This window comes from Rasamsonia byssochlamydoides (assembly GCF_041956645.1).
Source record: "Rasamsonia byssochlamydoides strain NRRL 3658 unplaced genomic scaffold VTN77scaffold_3, whole genome shotgun sequence".
Classification (NCBI taxonomy): domain Eukaryota; kingdom Fungi; phylum Ascomycota; class Eurotiomycetes; order Eurotiales; family Trichocomaceae; genus Rasamsonia; species Rasamsonia byssochlamydoides.
The window spans coordinates 77,686-94,349 of NW_027192386.1; the positions used below are offsets into that span (position 1 = coordinate 77,686).

General features: G+C 49.8%; 7 protein-coding genes across 7 annotated transcripts; 4 read left to right on the forward strand and 3 right to left on the reverse strand.

Annotated features, from left to right (window-relative positions):
* Nucleotides 1-722: 722 nt before the first annotated feature.
* VTN77DRAFT_4102 (uncharacterized protein) lies at nucleotides 723-1,946 on the forward strand (the record flags this gene model as incomplete). Its single annotated transcript, XM_069420125.1, has 4 exons — nucleotides 723-889; nucleotides 970-1,388; nucleotides 1,455-1,585; nucleotides 1,665-1,946. 4 exons carry the CDS (start codon nucleotides 723-725, stop codon nucleotides 1,944-1,946), a joined length of 999 nt encoding a protein of 332 aa, XP_069281773.1.
* Nucleotides 1,947-2,964: 1,018 nt separating this feature from the next.
* VTN77DRAFT_4103 (uncharacterized protein) lies at nucleotides 2,965-4,295 on the reverse strand (the record flags this gene model as incomplete). The annotated part of the gene is made up of 4 exons (XM_069420126.1): nucleotides 2,965-3,638; nucleotides 3,698-3,932; nucleotides 3,991-4,015; nucleotides 4,081-4,295. 4 exons carry the CDS (start codon nucleotides 4,293-4,295, stop codon nucleotides 2,965-2,967), a joined length of 1,149 nt encoding a protein of 382 aa, XP_069281774.1.
* A 614-nt stretch (nucleotides 4,296-4,909) lies between these two features.
* On the reverse strand, nucleotides 4,910-5,273 carry VTN77DRAFT_4104 (uncharacterized protein; the record flags this gene model as incomplete). The annotated part of the gene is made up of 3 exons (XM_069420127.1): nucleotides 4,910-4,994; nucleotides 5,046-5,155; nucleotides 5,202-5,273. The coding sequence occupies 3 exons, from the start codon at nucleotides 5,271-5,273 to the stop codon at nucleotides 4,910-4,912; spliced, it is 267 nt and encodes an 88-aa protein (XP_069281775.1).
* A 1,438-nt stretch (nucleotides 5,274-6,711) lies between these two features.
* On the forward strand, nucleotides 6,712-7,476 carry VTN77DRAFT_4105 (uncharacterized protein; the record flags this gene model as incomplete). The annotated part of the gene is made up of 1 exon (XM_069420128.1): nucleotides 6,712-7,476. One exon carries the CDS (start codon nucleotides 6,712-6,714, stop codon nucleotides 7,474-7,476), a length of 765 nt encoding a protein of 254 aa, XP_069281776.1.
* A 1,249-nt stretch (nucleotides 7,477-8,725) lies between these two features.
* On the forward strand, nucleotides 8,726-9,541 carry VTN77DRAFT_4106 (uncharacterized protein; the record flags this gene model as incomplete). Its single annotated transcript, XM_069420129.1, has 4 exons — nucleotides 8,726-8,752; nucleotides 8,818-8,903; nucleotides 8,968-9,361; nucleotides 9,437-9,541. The coding sequence occupies 4 exons, from the start codon at nucleotides 8,726-8,728 to the stop codon at nucleotides 9,539-9,541; spliced, it is 612 nt and encodes a 203-aa protein (XP_069281777.1).
* Nucleotides 9,542-10,220: 679 nt separating this feature from the next.
* On the forward strand, nucleotides 10,221-12,439 carry VTN77DRAFT_4107 (uncharacterized protein; the record flags this gene model as incomplete). Its single annotated transcript, XM_069420130.1, has 5 exons — nucleotides 10,221-10,322; nucleotides 10,421-10,551; nucleotides 10,623-12,090; nucleotides 12,175-12,286; nucleotides 12,435-12,439. The coding sequence occupies 5 exons, from the start codon at nucleotides 10,221-10,223 to the stop codon at nucleotides 12,437-12,439; spliced, it is 1,818 nt and encodes a 605-aa protein (XP_069281778.1).
* A 1,889-nt stretch (nucleotides 12,440-14,328) lies between these two features.
* Nucleotides 14,329-15,996, reverse strand: VTN77DRAFT_4108 (uncharacterized protein; the record flags this gene model as incomplete). The annotated part of the gene is made up of 2 exons (XM_069420131.1): nucleotides 14,329-15,744; nucleotides 15,814-15,996. The coding sequence occupies 2 exons, from the start codon at nucleotides 15,994-15,996 to the stop codon at nucleotides 14,329-14,331; spliced, it is 1,599 nt and encodes a 532-aa protein (XP_069281779.1).
* Nucleotides 15,997-16,664: the final 668 nt, after the last annotated feature.

Here is a 16,664-nt window from a genome sequence, read left to right on the forward strand (position 1 = left end):
TAACAGATCCCTGCCTCGTTTCCTTTTCCATGACCCATGCTATATTAGGTACTGTACCCTAGCTCAACGGTCAACCGCGGCGCAAAGAGCCTCTGGCGACCTCGTGCCTCGTGTAACATGTGACCTATCTGCCGGAGTCAGACGGGGGGAGAAAAAAGGCAACCAGAGTTGTGATTCTTCATAAAAAACATCGTGACTTCAAATTTATCCACATACATATTGTACATTCCGTGTACATACATACAACCTTATTCGACGATCTTCATCTCCATCTCTACCCCACTTCCCCAGGTCCCTCGATTCCCTTCTACTCGTCTTTTTTTGTCTCGTCCCCTGCTGACCTGGCGGGGATCTGGGGTTAGTTCTTCTCTTTCTCTTTCTCTTTCTCTTTCCCTCTCTCCTTCTTCCGTCTGTTGTGTAGTGTACCGGGTCGCACATCTGCAAGCCTAGACAGGTAGTTTCTACTCCTGCGCTGGAAGAAAATACAGCGTCATTGTCGAGCAACATTTATTGGCTCGCGGAGAAAATAAGGGGTTTACGGTGCCTACACCCCCGATACACCCGTGCTGTGTTAAGAGAGTCGCATTCTCTCTCTTGCCACCGTCACCAAATTACTAACAAGCAAAGAAATACAGATTCCAGCTGTTCAACTCCGAAGCGATCCTGCCCAGCTCAGAGTTACCGCGCCTTTATATAAACTCTCCGTGCTGGTCCATACAACCATGGCAGATAACAAAGCAGAAACGCAGCCTGCAGGTGTCCAGGTCGAGGTCAATCTCCTACCTGGGAAACGCGGCCTCTGGAGTCGTCTAGGGGATCATTACAAAAAGTGGTGGTGGCTCCATTTGATTGTTCTTGTTGTGATTGTGCTTGTGATCACGCTTCTGGTGTAAGTACTTAATTCCAGCACAGCGTTGCTGGTGCAGATATTGGACTATATCTATCTACTCTGTCAACTAACTCCGTCAGGGTCTACGTCGCATACCCGCGCATCGCCCAAAACGACGTCAACGCCTCCACGCTGAACATCACGCAGCTGGTCATCACCGACCCGACGCCTGACTCCTTCCACGTCAACCAGACGCAGATACTCGGCAACAAAGCCACGTACCATCCCACCATCTACGCCTTCAACGCCACGATCAGCCTCGTCGGTGCTACCGCGCCGATTGCCTATGCGCTTGTGCCCCAGATCCAGGCGAATGACGGGGAAGTCATCCACGTCGCGCAGACGCTCCAACTGAGCAACCCCTCTGCCATGGCGGACTTCTCCAAGGCGATACTGAATGACGAGGAGGTGGAACTGAATTTCTACGGCCGGCCGGATCTGAAGGAGGGAGGCTTGCCGACGAGGGTGGTGACGTTCAACAAGACGGTTACGTTGAAGGGTATGTTACCCATACATAGAACAATTCGGTAGACGTGGCCATGCTCACCGAAGACGATGTCTACAGGTCTCAACGGGTTGAAAGGGTTCGACATCACGGATGTCAACATCCTTCCGACCACGGACTCGAACTCCGACAGCCTCGAAATGAATGGAACGGTGTATATTCCGAATCCGAGCGTGTTGACAGTTGCAATGGTAAGCCAGCCACATTCATCGACGATCAATATTCTCATCTATTCAAGAAGAAATTACGAGCTGATGTATTTTTCAACAGGGCAACATCACCCTTGACCTCTCCGTCGACGGCTCGTACATCGGCCAATCCTTCCTGAACGACTTCACCCTCGTGCCAGGCAACAACACCCTGCCGATGACATCCACCGTGAACCAGACCCAGATAATTGCCCTGTTGACGGGGCCGTACAAGAACGGCGTCCTCCCCATCGACATCCGCGGCAACAAGAGCGTCTACAACGGCGTGGAGATACCCTACTTTTCCGAGGCGCTGGCCTCGAATCAGCTTGCGGTCAATCTCAATGTGACGGAGGCGATATAATTTTTTTTTGTTTTGATCATTTTTTTTCCCGGTGTATAGTATTTGATATAAGCTGGTATTTGTTGTTTTTTTTTCTTTTCTTTTCTCTGTTTTTATTGTTGATTGGAATGATATTGTTGATTGGATGAGTTGAGCTGATCTGATCTAGCTGATCTGAGGGGAATACACATGCGAATTATAGTGAATATTGGGATGGAAACCGGCTAAATTGGACATATGTCTGTCTTCTACAATCTGCGAATATATACATACCTCAGACATACATAGCTAACCTCTATATGTATGTTGTCATATGAGTTCGTGCAAACTTGTTGATATATTATTACCTACCTAGGTATATAGTCAGGAATGATACTTGTCCTTGTCCTTGTCCTGTGTGGAATGAACTGAAGATTCCAATTGATCGTCAATTGATTTACTAGGTAGGTAATGGACATGTCTACCTAATTTCCTACATTTTTCCTCCGTCAAGGTCAATTTTGATCTAGAGGGACTGACGTGGTGATGGAACTGGGACTGGGAAGTGTATATAATATATATCCTATCCGCCTGGGCGCCAAGGGGGTGTGTTTTGGGAGAAAAGAAGCAGTGAGTAAGTGAGTGAGTGAGTGAGTGAAAGGTTAGGCCCATTCATTCAACATTTCCATTTACATTTTCGTTTCTGTTGTCGATACTATGTTATGGAGAAGAGTACTCTATAGCAAGTATTTAAGTCCATCTTTTTCTTTTTCTTTTCTTTCCTTTTTTTTTTTGAACTGGAAATTTTTCGGTATTTGAAGTCCTGATAGAACCCGGAAAACAGACTCTCTTACACTCTTTCATTTGTGTAAGAGAAGAAGAATGGTTTTTCCCCCCTTTCGACAAAGGTCAATAAGCCGCCCAAACTTTTTGCTTCTGCTTTGGTTTTTACTTTTTCCTTTCCCTCAAGTTTTGCGCCGGCTTTTGCAGAATATTAACTATCCCACTCGAACCCAGATGCAGTCATTATACAGGTGCAAGCAAAGAAAGTCATCACATCTCACATGAAATCATGCAGCGTGTTGTATCCCGTCTCGACCAGACTCTTCGCCCCGCGTTTATCGGCCGTGATATGCCAGTAGAACAACCCTCCCAACCCCAGATTCGTGACGAATTTTGCTTTTTGCTCCACTGTTCGAGGAGTATCGTACGTCACAAATCCGCCGTCACCACCGGTGCAGTATGCGGCTCCGACGGTATCATCGTGATGCTCCTTTGCACCTGGCCGTGGGAGATCACAGTAGTCGAAAGCTCCATCTTCTCCTCCACAACCCGAATACGGCTGGTTGATGTTATCCGAACCCAGGAATGATCGACCATACACAGGCACCCCCAGCAGAATCTTCTTTGGATTGACTCCGTGTGACAACAGATAGGTAACCGCCGATTTACAGGAAATATAGGCAGCTTCGTTGTGTGGATGAGGAGGAGTAAAGAGCTGAGACTGGTGCCCCGTGACATTGACCCACGGCCCAGAGAAGTCGTAGCACATGACCATGAGAAGATCCACGTACTCCTGAACGGTGGCCAGGTTGATATGCTGCAGAGCCCATTCACCTGCAGGCAGGGCGGTCGCCAGGAGGAATCGTGGTGACGGCAACCCCTCTCGCAACCGGGAGAGAAGATATGCGTAGTCGCGGCCTTGTTGCGAGTCTGATGGATGCTCCCAGTTGACTAGACGTCATAGCATTAGCCACCAGAAGACTTTACTCTGGAGTCTAGACAGACCGTACCGTCAATTCCGTCCAGGCCGAACTGATCTACCAACGCTCTGGCACTTTTTACAAAGATTTCTACCGCCGGCGGGTTTCTGGCTACTTTGGCAAAGTTCTCACTGCCTTTGCCGCCCCCGCCCACGGAGAGAATGACTTTCATTTCGGAATACTGCTGTTTCAGTTGAGTGAAAGCCCGCAAACAGCCTTCCGTACCATCCACGGGCATCTGCGAATCGGCCCATTCGTCACTAAGCTGTTCAAGCGGTCAGTTGATTCTGCAGAACCTTCTGGTCAGCAAGAGGGAGAAAGACATAGACTTCGCCATTCTCTTTAACCCTGTTTGCATAGAGACGTCGAGTCAACACGCATGCTTAACATCAGTCAAGAGATCTTTCTAGTACCAGGCAAACGCATAGAAAATATGGGAGACAAATCCCAACCGCAGCGAGGATGGCGGCTGTTTCTTGTAGATCCTCCAGTTGGGATAATAGGCGGCATTGGCGAAGATGGGGATCTCGCATGGAGGTCGATGAAGGATCGAAGAGGTTGAAGATCCGCTGACAGGCGATGGCCACGGAGGAGGACCTGAGAAAGTAGGCGTCACGAATGAATACATCTAGAAGAACGGACTCTTAATTATATATAGCCCACTCTGTTATAATCTGTCCGTTCTTTCTCAAGCTCGAAACTTCTAAAGGCTCAGGGCAGGACAAGAGGAGAAGTCTGATCCCGTTTTCCTGTGTCCGTCTCGGCAACAAACGGAAGGAACGATTGAGGCAGAATGATGGTGCAATAATGAAGTATACGAATCGGAGAGAAATCTCTTTGACAAAGATTAGTGCGTCAAGACAAGGCTGGGCAGCCAGAAATGGCATCCCTAGCGTGTTTTGAATCTCAATTCGGGCACGAGTCGATTCAAACGTCTGTGGTGGCATGCAGTGGGCCAGAACGCTTAGATCGAAGACAAATCCACTTCATGAAGGATGTCCAAATGCTATTTGTTCTGAGAAGATGCAGCTAGGTTTATAGCAGGCGCTGCGCACATACCCCCATCTACTCCGCAAAATTCTAAAGAAAATCCTGCAGATCACGCTCCTCAACCCCTCACAATGCCATCAAATCGCAATTGTCCTACACCTACCAACGTCAGTCAAACAACCGCATTGGGCCTGAATAGAGTATTAGCAGCCATCGGACGGGCTGGGATTCCACGATTCTCATCTCAGCATGCTACACTTTTGAGGGGTGGGATGCCGGCTTGAGCGCAAAGGTGGTCACGAGATATCTTGAAGGAGGCATGCTAAGCGTGCTGCCACTGTCCTCAATTAGGCAAAGGACTCTGCACAGACGGCAAGGATTGCCCTACGCCCTTTCAAAAGAGTTTTCACCGCCACTGACGACCTTGCCCTGATTCTTGGCGAATCGTGAAGTTCCCCGAGGCGGACCGCAATGTTGGTGCGTCTTCGGATCGGATGCCTGTGGGAAACAAGGTTGTCTTTTTGTTTCTGCCCTGTACTCATACTCTGCGCTCTAATTTGCTCTCCTGGGTCGAGCCATGGCAGTAGTGGATGCGTGGTGTCGGATGGCGCGTCATGGACTCATGGTCGCGGTGAGCCTCGGGGGAGTGGAGAAAAGGCCGCCATGACCTGCATTAGACGCTTGGCCGGTGGAAGATGGGTGACGGCCCGCGCGAACCGACCAAGGGACTATGAGATAATAATAACGGTTCGATAGATGTCACGACGACCAATTCCATGTCTTCAGCATAAAGAAGAACCGCAGCAAATCTGCCTGGAGCAGAGACTCAAGATGAGGCGAATTCAGAGCAACTAGACTTTGGACAGAGTGTCGTCGTACGTCCCATATACTCCGTACGCCGCAAGTCCCGGAAAACCTGCATCTGGTGTCGTTACTCGGAGGAAATCTCGTCTCTATGTGCTCATCATTAATCGCATAAGGAAACTAGAAGCGTATGCACCCCGCACTGGAAGGACACAGCTCCCTGCGGCATCCTCCGTTTGGCCAGCTGGGTTGCGGACCTGGTTCGAGGCTGCTTGACCCCTGAACGCTGTGCATCATGCATCTGGGGTACAGTAAGGCGGTGGCGGACACTGCACTTTGTGGGGTTGATTAAACAAAGATAACAGCATATCAGCCTGTTTCAGAATGACGATCCGGGGCATTTTGATGGAGTCATGCAGTAGCAATTCCAAATCGATTTCCAGAGGGACAAAGAATTTGACTCTATGCAAATGGCCAGTTGAGTTTTATATGGAAGTGACTATTCTAAATCATATGACCTTCGCGACTATTCATACTGGTTTCACCGCAAATTGCAATATATCCAGCATCCTTGCACGACTCATAAATTAAGCAAGAGGAGACTTGTCTCAGTTGGCATCCTCGGGAACAGCTATTAATTAATGTATCATTACTCAAATCTCGCAGAACTGTACTATACAAGCAATTGACAGACCACGGGACGTCGATGATACAGTAGACAAAGGCTGAGTATCGCTCATCTCGCAGCGCAAATTAGCCTAAAATGCCTTAGGCATCATTATGCAGCCTCAAAGGTATGGTCATGTGAAATATAAATATCACGTGACTTATATTTTATACGTAACCTTAAGTGAAAATGTCACGTGATCTGGAAAGATGACTAAGACTCCCAGCAAGGACATCTAGACTATACCAGAATTGGTAATCCCTAGCACGAGCCATGGATCGTGAATGTGCTTACTTCATCTGTTCCTTTTGCATTATTATCAGAGCTGGAATCATTGAACAACTCTTGTAATATTCATCATCCTCTCCTACTTCCAAAGTGGCTAGCTTTAGGCGGACGAAGGTCTCTCCGTTAAACCCGCCAATATCACCCAAACGCTGTGCAGAAGAGTAGCTACGCGCGGGCTGCCTCCAAGCTGTACCTCGACCGATCCAGCCGATCGAGCACCTCTCAGCGGATGCAATACCTTACTCTCTTGACCTTCTAACTTCTCTATCGTCCATGCTTACGAGATTCTGTTACAATGGCTACTGATGTGCACGCTGCCGCCGACCGGTTACTGACCGCCGACCCTTCCCGCGCCCCCCGCTATAACTTCTCCTTTACACCATACCTTCGAAAAACATTCGGTTTCGGCCTCGCCGCCGACGTGCCCGTCTGCAAGGCATACCGCGAGGGGCACTGTCCACTTGGACCAACGTGTCCGGACCGGCATCCTACGCCTGCACGGATAACCACGTCCACGACGAATGCTTCAGGGATTGCGCCGTCGGTGACCCACGGTTCTCTCGTCTGCAAACATTTCCTCAAGGGACTCTGCAAGAAGGGTTTCAAATGCGAATATCTTCACGAGTACAATCTTCGACGCATGCCCGAATGTCAGTCCTTCACGCGCTCCGGGTACTGTCCCAACGGCGACGACTGCTTGTACCATCACCTCCGCGAGACGGCTAGACTTCCTCGATGTGAGCACTATGACCGTGGGTTCTGTCCCCTGGGACCGCTCTGCGCGAAGCGTCATGTCCGCCAGCGGATTTGTCCATTCTACCTTGCCGGATTCTGTCCCGAGGGCAAGGCATGTGAGGAAGGGGCGCATCCCCGCTGGACTGAAAATCTACCAAAGCCACAGATGCGAGTTGAAAAGACGGAGGAGGACCTTGAGAGGGAACGAGCTCTCATTCGAGAGGAGCAGGAGAAGGAGGAAGAACGAGAACGGGAATGGAGGAGAGAGCGTGGACGAGGGGGGTTCATGCGGGGACGATACAGGGGAAGAGGAAGAGGAATATAATCATGACGGAGGATCTCTCCCGCCATTGCACGTTTTTTTTTTCATTGAGCACGTACTGTTCCTGTTGACTGCATTCTGCACACTTTGCATGGAGTTGGAAGGGATATATCTATTTTCCTAACGGTCGGGATCAATGTACTGTAGTTACGATCAAGATACCCAACGATCGAAGTGACGATAGATTACCAACTTTGTTTGGTTTTGATGTTGTTCAAGCTTGCTGACTTCATTCCTGATGCAGCTATTGTATTCACACAATTACTGAATCCCTTGGATAATTGCCTAGGTAGCGGGAAAAGTACTTTCTTTGGCAATCAACTCTGTCGTTCCTGATTGATTGTGTATGAGTCCTTCTCATGGTACAGTACTTTCATGCAAGTTGAACAGGAAAGCAGGTAGATTAGGTAGATAGTAGAGACCAATATTATTGATTACTGATAGCTCGATTTCTAAGCAGCTCAATAACTAGGTAGAGATTACTGCCGATATGATATGCCTATACTTGTTCCTATATTGCTATCCGTAGCAAACCAACATCCTATTGGATCGATACCATCGATACGGTACCTGGCCTTTACTCTTCCAAGCATAGACCATCTCCTATCCGTGGGGCACAATTACAAGGATTGACAGAGCTGGCCAGAGAGCTACAATAGTTTGTATCTGAATGACAAGCCATGGAGAACGACAGGCTCGCATGTAGAATAACTTTGATTTCTAACAGGAGGAACGCTATTACCAAACCGACTGTTCGTTGACATCATCGAATTACTCAAAGCTCAGTCAGCAATTGCAAACTGGCGCACTGACAATAAGGTGCTTAGGTAATGGTGAGGGGACCAATCCAAGACCTTCGATGCGCTTCCTGGCAGCCCCTCCATTTTGGATTTGACGGGCATTTGTCATCTCTCCGTAAGACAGCAGACACTCCTCGTTGGCCAGCCAGCGTGGGGCCCATCCCAATTCTTCTGGAACGGTCGCAGCACAACTCGTCATTGAGAGCGTGGACTACGCCAGCAATTGCAGAAAGAAGCTAAGCTATGCGCATGCCAATGAGGCCAGCGTCTCACAGCATGGTGGAACGTGATCGGGATCCTCCCTCCTGGCGGGGTCTTCCCGTCTGGATCGGAGCTCCTGCCTTGTATAAAGGGCAGCACTCACCCTGACCTGACTTTTCACTGGACCAGTCTGTCAGACGCTCTCACTCTCCTCCTAGGACATCAATTGTGATCTCTCCTCGCTCGTCACAATGGCTCCCAAGGTCGCTATCGTGATTGTATGTTTCAATGCGTGCCCCTCTGTTAATTGGGATGGTGAGCGCTGACATCAGTCGCGTTGCAGTACTCCATGTACGGCCATGTCGCCAAGCTGGCCGAGGCCGAGAAGAAGGGTATTGAGGCTGCTGGTGGCCAGGCCGACATTTACCAGTACGTACCCTGTGGTATGCATTATCGTGGTTGGAGTTTCGCCCGCTAACATGCGCTGCGACAGGGTCGCCGAAACCCTTTCCGAGGACGTTCTGAAACTGATGCACGCTCCTCCCAAGCCCAACTACCCCGTCGCGGAGCCTGACAAGCTCCTTGAGTACGATGCTTTCCTCTTCGGTATCCCTACTCGTTACGGTAACTTCCCGGCCCAGTGGAAGGCCTTCTGGGACAAGTCTGGCCAGATCTGGGCTTCCGGTGGCCTCTGGGGCAAGTACGCCGGTCTCTTCATCTCCACCGGCACCCTCGGTGGTGGTCAGGAGTCTACTGCCCTTGCTGCCATGAGCACTCTGGCTCACCACGGCATTACCTACGTTCCTCTGGGATACAAGACTGTTTTCGGTCAGCTGACCAACCTGAATGAGATCCACGGCGGCAGCCCATGGGGTGCTGGTACCTTCGTAAGTCAACCCTCTGGCTGTCCTGTTTTCTCTGCACGAAAAGAGCATTTACTAACAGGGTTTTTTTTTTAACAGGCCGGTGGTGACGGCAGCCGCCAGCCCACTGCTCTGGAGCTCGAGATCGCCGAGGCCCAGGGCAAGTCCTTCTACGAGCGCGTCTCGAAGGTTTCTTTCGCTTGACTACATGGCAGCAGCCAGGAAAGTGCCGCCAAGCCTGCTCCTGCTACGAAAGAGACTGCGGTATCCCGAAAGGAAGAGTCGAAGAAGGATGAGAAGGACAAGGAGGGGCCATGTGGCTTGCCGAAGAGCTGCAGCATTCTGTAATCGCATTCATATACCCCTTTGTCGCTCTTCTCCAGGTTACATATGGAACTAGAAATGAATATAAACTTAATACAATGAAGAAATGATGACATGCCTTATTTGATTCGATTCTATGCAGCGTAGCAGTAACATTTCGATGACACTATCAGTCTCTACTGTACAGCTTCACTTATGACTAGATGCTATACAGCCAGTGAACTATACCAGTTTATCAGGTGATAAATAGACAGTGGTAGAAGAAAGAGGAAAGAAAGAAAGGTGCTTGATGAGAATTGTAGAAGGTCCCTGAGTAAGCAGGCCAGCGCCCGCAGTTAGTCCCGCGTTGGCGGACGTATGACGGCGGGCCATGACGATAGAGCTCCGCTGCCTTCGCTCCCCTTCCACTTCGCTTCCCTACCTGCACTGGTACATCATTCCTGCTGTTCTTTCTCTTGAGTCACCAACATGGGTCTGACTTGACCCTGACTTTCCAATATCTTGTCTCTTTCAGATCAGTAGACTTCCACCCTTTGTGATCCGCACACCCTCAGCAAACATGGCATCGTCGCGGCCAATCATCCTCCGATTCGAGAGCCGCAATGGCCAGTTTCGCTTGACCGTCAACCCCGCAGAGTTGTTCCCTTCACTGCTACCCAAGGTGTGTTGTCTTCGATGGGAAGCCGTTCATTTCTCAACCTCGAGGATTTCCTACGCCTCTTGCTATGCTAGGCATGCTGACGCTTGTCCTTTTCACAGATTCTGGAGCATCTACCGAAAGATGTCGATCCCTCTTCGATCGTGCTGTCGAACAAACCTATTGGCGCAGGCGGCCAAGAGAGGTATCTGAATACCTTGGGAGGGGTCTCTATTGAAAGAGTTGGCCTGTCGTAAGTCCTGTACTCTTTATCTAGGTGCGCTCATGCGATCCTCGATCTCTGACCATCTACCCAATAACAAGACACGGGGACAAGCTCTACGTCGGGTATCAGGAGAAATCCACGCTCACCAACGGAGCCGCCAACGACCAGCCAAGAATTCCTGCAGAGTCACGCCGCCTGAATGGGGCCGCGGTGCCCCAGAGAGAAACGGTTGTCCTTCCTCCTCGACCTACCTCACCGTCAGCCACGATTAAAAACCCGTGGGAGGTGGTGGAACAGTCGCCTCTCGATGATCTATTAGACAAAAAGGATGGAAAGATACAGCGTGGTCGCGATCCGAAAATGTGCAGACACGGTCCCAAGGGCATGTGTGACTACTGCATGCCGCTCGAGCCCTACGCCCCGGAGTACTTGGCAGAGAAGAAGATAAAACATATGTCCTTCCACTCTTACCTCCGGAAAATCAATTCGTCCAAGAACAAACCGGAAGTCAAGAGCTCATACATGCCTCCACTCGCCGAGCCCTATTATCGGGTCAGACGAGATTGCCCGTCCGGACACCCTCCATGGCCTGAGGGAATCTGCACAAAGTGCCAACCAAGCGCGATCACCCTGCAGCCGCAAGAGTTTCGCATGGTAGACCACGTGGAATTCGCATCGCCGGATCTGATCAATTCGCTCCTAGACTTCTGGCGTAAATCAGGTACGCAGCGGCTAGGCTTCCTCTACGGCACGTATGAGGAATATACGGAGGTCCCGTTAGGTATAAAAGCTGTCGTCCAGGCCATCTATGAGCCTCCGCAGGTGGATGAGGTAGACGGGATCACGCTTCAAGAATGGGAAAATGAGAAGGAAGTGGACGAGGTTGCTCGGATGTGCGGCCTTCAGAAGGTCGGGGTGATTTTCACCGACTTGCTCGATGCTGGCAAGGGAGATGGCAGTGTTGTTTGCAAGCGACACATCGATTCGTATTATCTCTCTTCCCTGGAGATTGCTTTTGCTGCTCGACTCCAGGCTCAACATCCCAAGGCGACGAAATGGAGCGAAACCGGTCGGTTCGGCTCGAATTTCGTTACCTGCGTGCTGAGTGGCGATGAAGAGGGTTCTATTACCGTTAGCACATACCAGGCCTCCAACTCAGCCGTGGAAATGGTAAGGGCAGATATCGTTGAACCGTCAGCGGACCCGTCTGTCATGCTGGTTCAATCAGAGGACGACGACGACGCTGGCAGTAAACTTCGGTATATCCCCGATGTTTTTTACCGCAGGATCAACGAGTACGGCATCAGCGTACAAGAAAACGCCAAACCCAGTTTCCCGGTGGAATATCTCCTAGTCACATTGACCCATGGCTTCCCGACGGACGGATTTCCACTGTTCGTCGACAGCACGTTTCCCATTGAGAACCGAGAAGTCATCGGGGAGAGTCAAGAGCTACGAGCTATCGCAAAAAAGTTGGTATCTCATGGCGACCCGACCAAAGCAATACACGCGATTTCGGACTTTCATCTTCTTTGCTACCTTCATTCCTTGGGAACTTTCAGCAAGGTGGGTTTACATTTCGCATGATGAATCTAATCCCGCGCTTGCTGTCTTACTTTCTGTCTTTACACTTTCTGACAACTGAAACAGGACGAAGAAGAGCTTCTATGCCGTGTTGCGACCAACCATGACCCAGTGGAAGGCGCACAGCTGGTGAACACACCCGGATGGGCGACCCTGGTTACAATACTTCAGGAGAGCGGTGAGCGGCCCCTTAAGCGCCCTTGGCTACCCACAGCCGAGGAATCTCCTCTCCCATCTTTTGATCACAAACGACGGCATCTGCCATCAAGATCCGAATCTCCGAAGTCAGAGAGTGAACATCTTGCTAAGAGGTTTAAGGGGACTAGCCTAGAGTAACGGGTCCATAACTGTTCCGAAACGCGCTTGGCTATTTGTCTCCACCGAAACCGATATTCAGCTCGCTAAGAGATGGCATGATTTGTCCCTGCTGGGCGAGTTCCTGACTTCCATCGAGTCTGATGATTTGTCCGCACCCTCGATATACCCACGAACTCCATGACCGTCCGGGGGCCGTGCTCTATCTGATCCAACCTCTCGCATTTCACACTCTTGTATACCTCCTGTGTCACGCGAAATAAAATCATTCTTGGGAGAAAAAAAAGGAGTGGTCAGACTTCTAGTCCTAGTTAGTATGTAGGTACTTACATAACCTAACAACAACGGTATGATATGATATGACACCTACTGGGATTGGAACGTATCTCTTGACGAGAAGCCTGTTCTTAAAAGAGAGAGGGGAATAGGGATGCATCGCATTGAACAGATTTACGGATTAGATTCTTTTTTTCTGTTCTGTTCTGTTCTGTTCTTCTCCTTGGGAAGGAGAGGAGAGAGAGGAGAGGAGAGCGAAGCAAGGGCGGGTAATGAGATAAATAGATAGTCTTCAACTTCAACTCTAACAATAAGACGAGGAATAAAAGAAAGGAGAGAAAAAAAATGCGAGGGTTATTTTATTCAATTGGCTAGCCATTATAATAATAAAATGTATGTGATGTGAAAATGTTAGTGTTACATTACATGACGTTAGTTTGTATTTCTGGAGAAAGAAGAAAGTAAAGAAAGAAAGAAAGAAAGAAAGAAAGAAGTGACGTTGATTTTTTTTAAAAAAAAAAAGAATAAAGAAATTGATTAATGATAGATAGACACAAAGATAAGCTCTTGACATCATATCACACCGACCATGTCTCTCCCATTGTTGGTACATGGCCCTTATCTATGACAATAATCAAGAATAATTGTAACAACATTTATAGGTATGTACAGTGTTGAGTAGAGGTATTCGTATTCATCTCTGTTGGTGTTCTTTCTTGGGAGCTTGCGATCTGGCTCAGCTGATCTATGTCTACAACGTACAAAACCTCTGGATTCCATACGGGGTCGCGGTGCTAAGCACTCTGATTTGCGTTCTGATTGGAGGCTTCTCTCTTCTTAGCAGTGGCCTCTCCTACTCGAATGCACTTTCCTTTTCCACGATCCTCCTGTCCACCAGAGACAGCAGCCTCGATCAGTTGGTGTCTGTGCATGAACAAGGAGGCCACGATCCAATACCAGAGAATGTGGCCAAGGCCAGGCTGGTGTTTGTTAATAACATACAACTGGGATCTGGGTTTCGAGTGCCGAACTCGGTCGGACATGGATGACACATGAAAATGACTGAAACGGGCAAATATATACAGGACCTAAACCAGATACGATGCTTTCGACGTGATGATGAATGGAGAATTGCCAAGGAGTTTCAAAGTAAGAGGATTAGGGTTAGGGTAGCTAACTTAGTTAATTAAGTAACGAGGATCCTATAAGTAATAGATCTCTTCATAATACATCTAATATAACTTATGAGGGCTAGCTAGCCTTGCAGATTGTCCTGAAGCGCCGGTCACAAAGTAATAGATGCCATTTACGACCACGATCATGTACCACTCCGTCCTGTGACTGGCGCAAGTTGAAATCTGCTGAGGGAGAAGGACCGCTTGCGCATCGAGACCAAATTGAGACCAAGTGATTTAGCGCTCTCTCTATGAATGCTGATGCAGCCCCAGTTAATACAGAAAATGGCTATAGCAATACCTGATGCAGCAATCCTGGGACATGCGGAAATACATAAGTTGGAGCACCAGCTTGTTCAATAACCGGTCTTCTTGCAGCAGCAAAGGCAGAATATACGAAGTAGTAAAACTACTAATGCTACTGTATACGACGGAGTCATTCAGGGCAGTACTTTTACTTCCCCACCAACTGTCCCAGCCTCCTCTCCAAGACAGTCCTCCCTTCGAGGGTTTTCCACACTTCATGGGGCGCACCCTCGACCACGTCCCAGGCGACAAGGTTGTCGGTGATCTGCGACAGCTCCTCTTGCTGCCTGGCCCACTGCTCGCTTTTCCGCACCTCGACGCCAGAACTGACCAGCACGAGCGGGGTCTCGGGACTCTGGACGAGGCGCGCGCTCGCGATTTCACTCGCCGTTAGGGACTCCGCGGCTAGGTTCTCCTGCAGCTTCGCCTTGATGTACCGGCCACTCTGGTACGAGCTCCGCCCGTATACGCGGTCCTCCCGCGTCCGGCCTTTGAAGATCGCTCCTGCGAGCCGGTACAGGCCCAGAGGGGAGATGATACCCCAACCCCAGAGGACGAAGCCCCTGCCGGGTTCCCCGATTCGATGCAGAGAATCCTCGTGCAGCGGATCGATGAGGAAGATGCCGGTCACGTCACGGACGTGCCGACTAGCGAAGATGCGGCTGTATATGCTTCCTACGCCAGCTGACACGAGAACCCAGGGACCTTCTTCCCGAGCTAAAGCCAGGGCTTCCGCGAGAGCATCCGCTGACATTCCTGCAGAATGTGGCGACGGAGCGTTGTCAGACCAGGCAAAGCCAGGACGGTCCCAGTAGCAGTAGCGATCAATGGTCCCGTTGCTATAGGCATTGTGCATGAAGGGCTGCAGACTGTCCTCGACCGGGCCCTCGCCAGCCTCCACGAGAATAGTCGGGACTTGTTTGCCGTTGTCGTAAGTAATATTGCCGACACAAGCCAGATGCACCTCGTACTTTCGATTGTCGACCAAGTATCGCCTCCCTGGCGGCGCAAGACTAGCGTCTCTGGCCCGGAGGATCAGCGTTGCAGTGAGCAGGATCACAACAATGGCCATGATTCCCATGACAATGGTTTCAGCCAGGACGGCGAACCATTCCAGCAGAGTCCGCCTCGTCTCCACCCGGCCGGTGAGTCTCTCTTCCTCTTCTTCCTTGCCCTTGGACACGGCCTGAGACTGCACGACGTTGTACGTCGCAATGACTGCCGCCCAGATAACAGACGCGATGCCCACCCAACCTTCTTCGAGCCGAAGGCGGGGCACAGACAGGATGATCAGCATGTCGACGACCAGGAGAATCGCCAGGACTGTTCCCCAGATGGTCAAAGGCTTGGACGGCACGGCAAAGAAAAGCAGGCTAATGATGAGGTTGCCCACGGTGAAAGTCGTGTAGGAGAAATTGAAGAACCCGGATCCGCGCGTGTGCATCATCGGTGGACTGATGAAGATCGACACGAGGAGGAAAACCCACCAAAAGAAGCTGATGGCGAGGAAGATGAGCGAGAAGAATCGCAGAGCTCGCACGCCCCAGAGGTTGTAGGGGGATACCTAGCGGCAATCAGTCTTTAACTTTCTCTACTGATGAGATAGAGGTATGAGAGAAGAGAGTGCTCCTACAGCAGGGTCATCCGGACTCAGATAGCCTTCACCTCTACCTCGTGGTAGCAAGCGAGTCCTCTCATCAGGTTCCCGGTACGTTTGCTGGGATGGGTTGCTTCCACTGCTTCCATAGTCTGAGGCATTGTCGCCGTGGCCCTCCTCTGGCCTATTCGTACTTTTCGAGCCCAAGAATGAGACCATTTGGTCAGACAGGAAGATATATTCAACTCTAGAGAAGGGGAGTCCTGAGGGGAACTGTTATGTACTCTCTTGCACGTATGGGTTGGTGCGAGGGCAGAGATGAAGCCTCAAGGCAAGACTTATTGTAATACCTGGAACAGTCTCCATACAGGAAATAAGGTAGGTAGTTGAAGCTCTCATATTGCTGATCTAGTAAGCAGTCTAAGGTCAATTGAATTGAGACCCGTGACCCGGTCAGGAATGATTGGAGTTACCGGATAGGGAAGGCGAGACCTTGACGTCACCATTCAGCAACTTGAGATGTCAAGATCCGCTAACGGCGATCCTCCTGCCGGGAGTGGGGTATTCACGTGATCCATCTTAGTAAGCATGACAAGCAGCACTGACAATATGGTCCTGCTTCTGGATAGAATGGTTGGAGAAAAATAATATTTCAGCGATTGTCCAAGTTAAGTGATTATAGTAGACTCATCACTTTCGTTGTTTGTTGGGTGAATATCACAAAACGACATCTCTTTCTGCAAATTGATCTTAGAAGAAACCCCAGCAACAGGGGATTTATCTTCATTGAGGAGTCACAAGTATTCGCGGGATGAACTCCGTACAGTCCAGAATTACATATCCGAAGGCCATTCCAGACTGACTGAATAAATAAATAAATAAGTAAG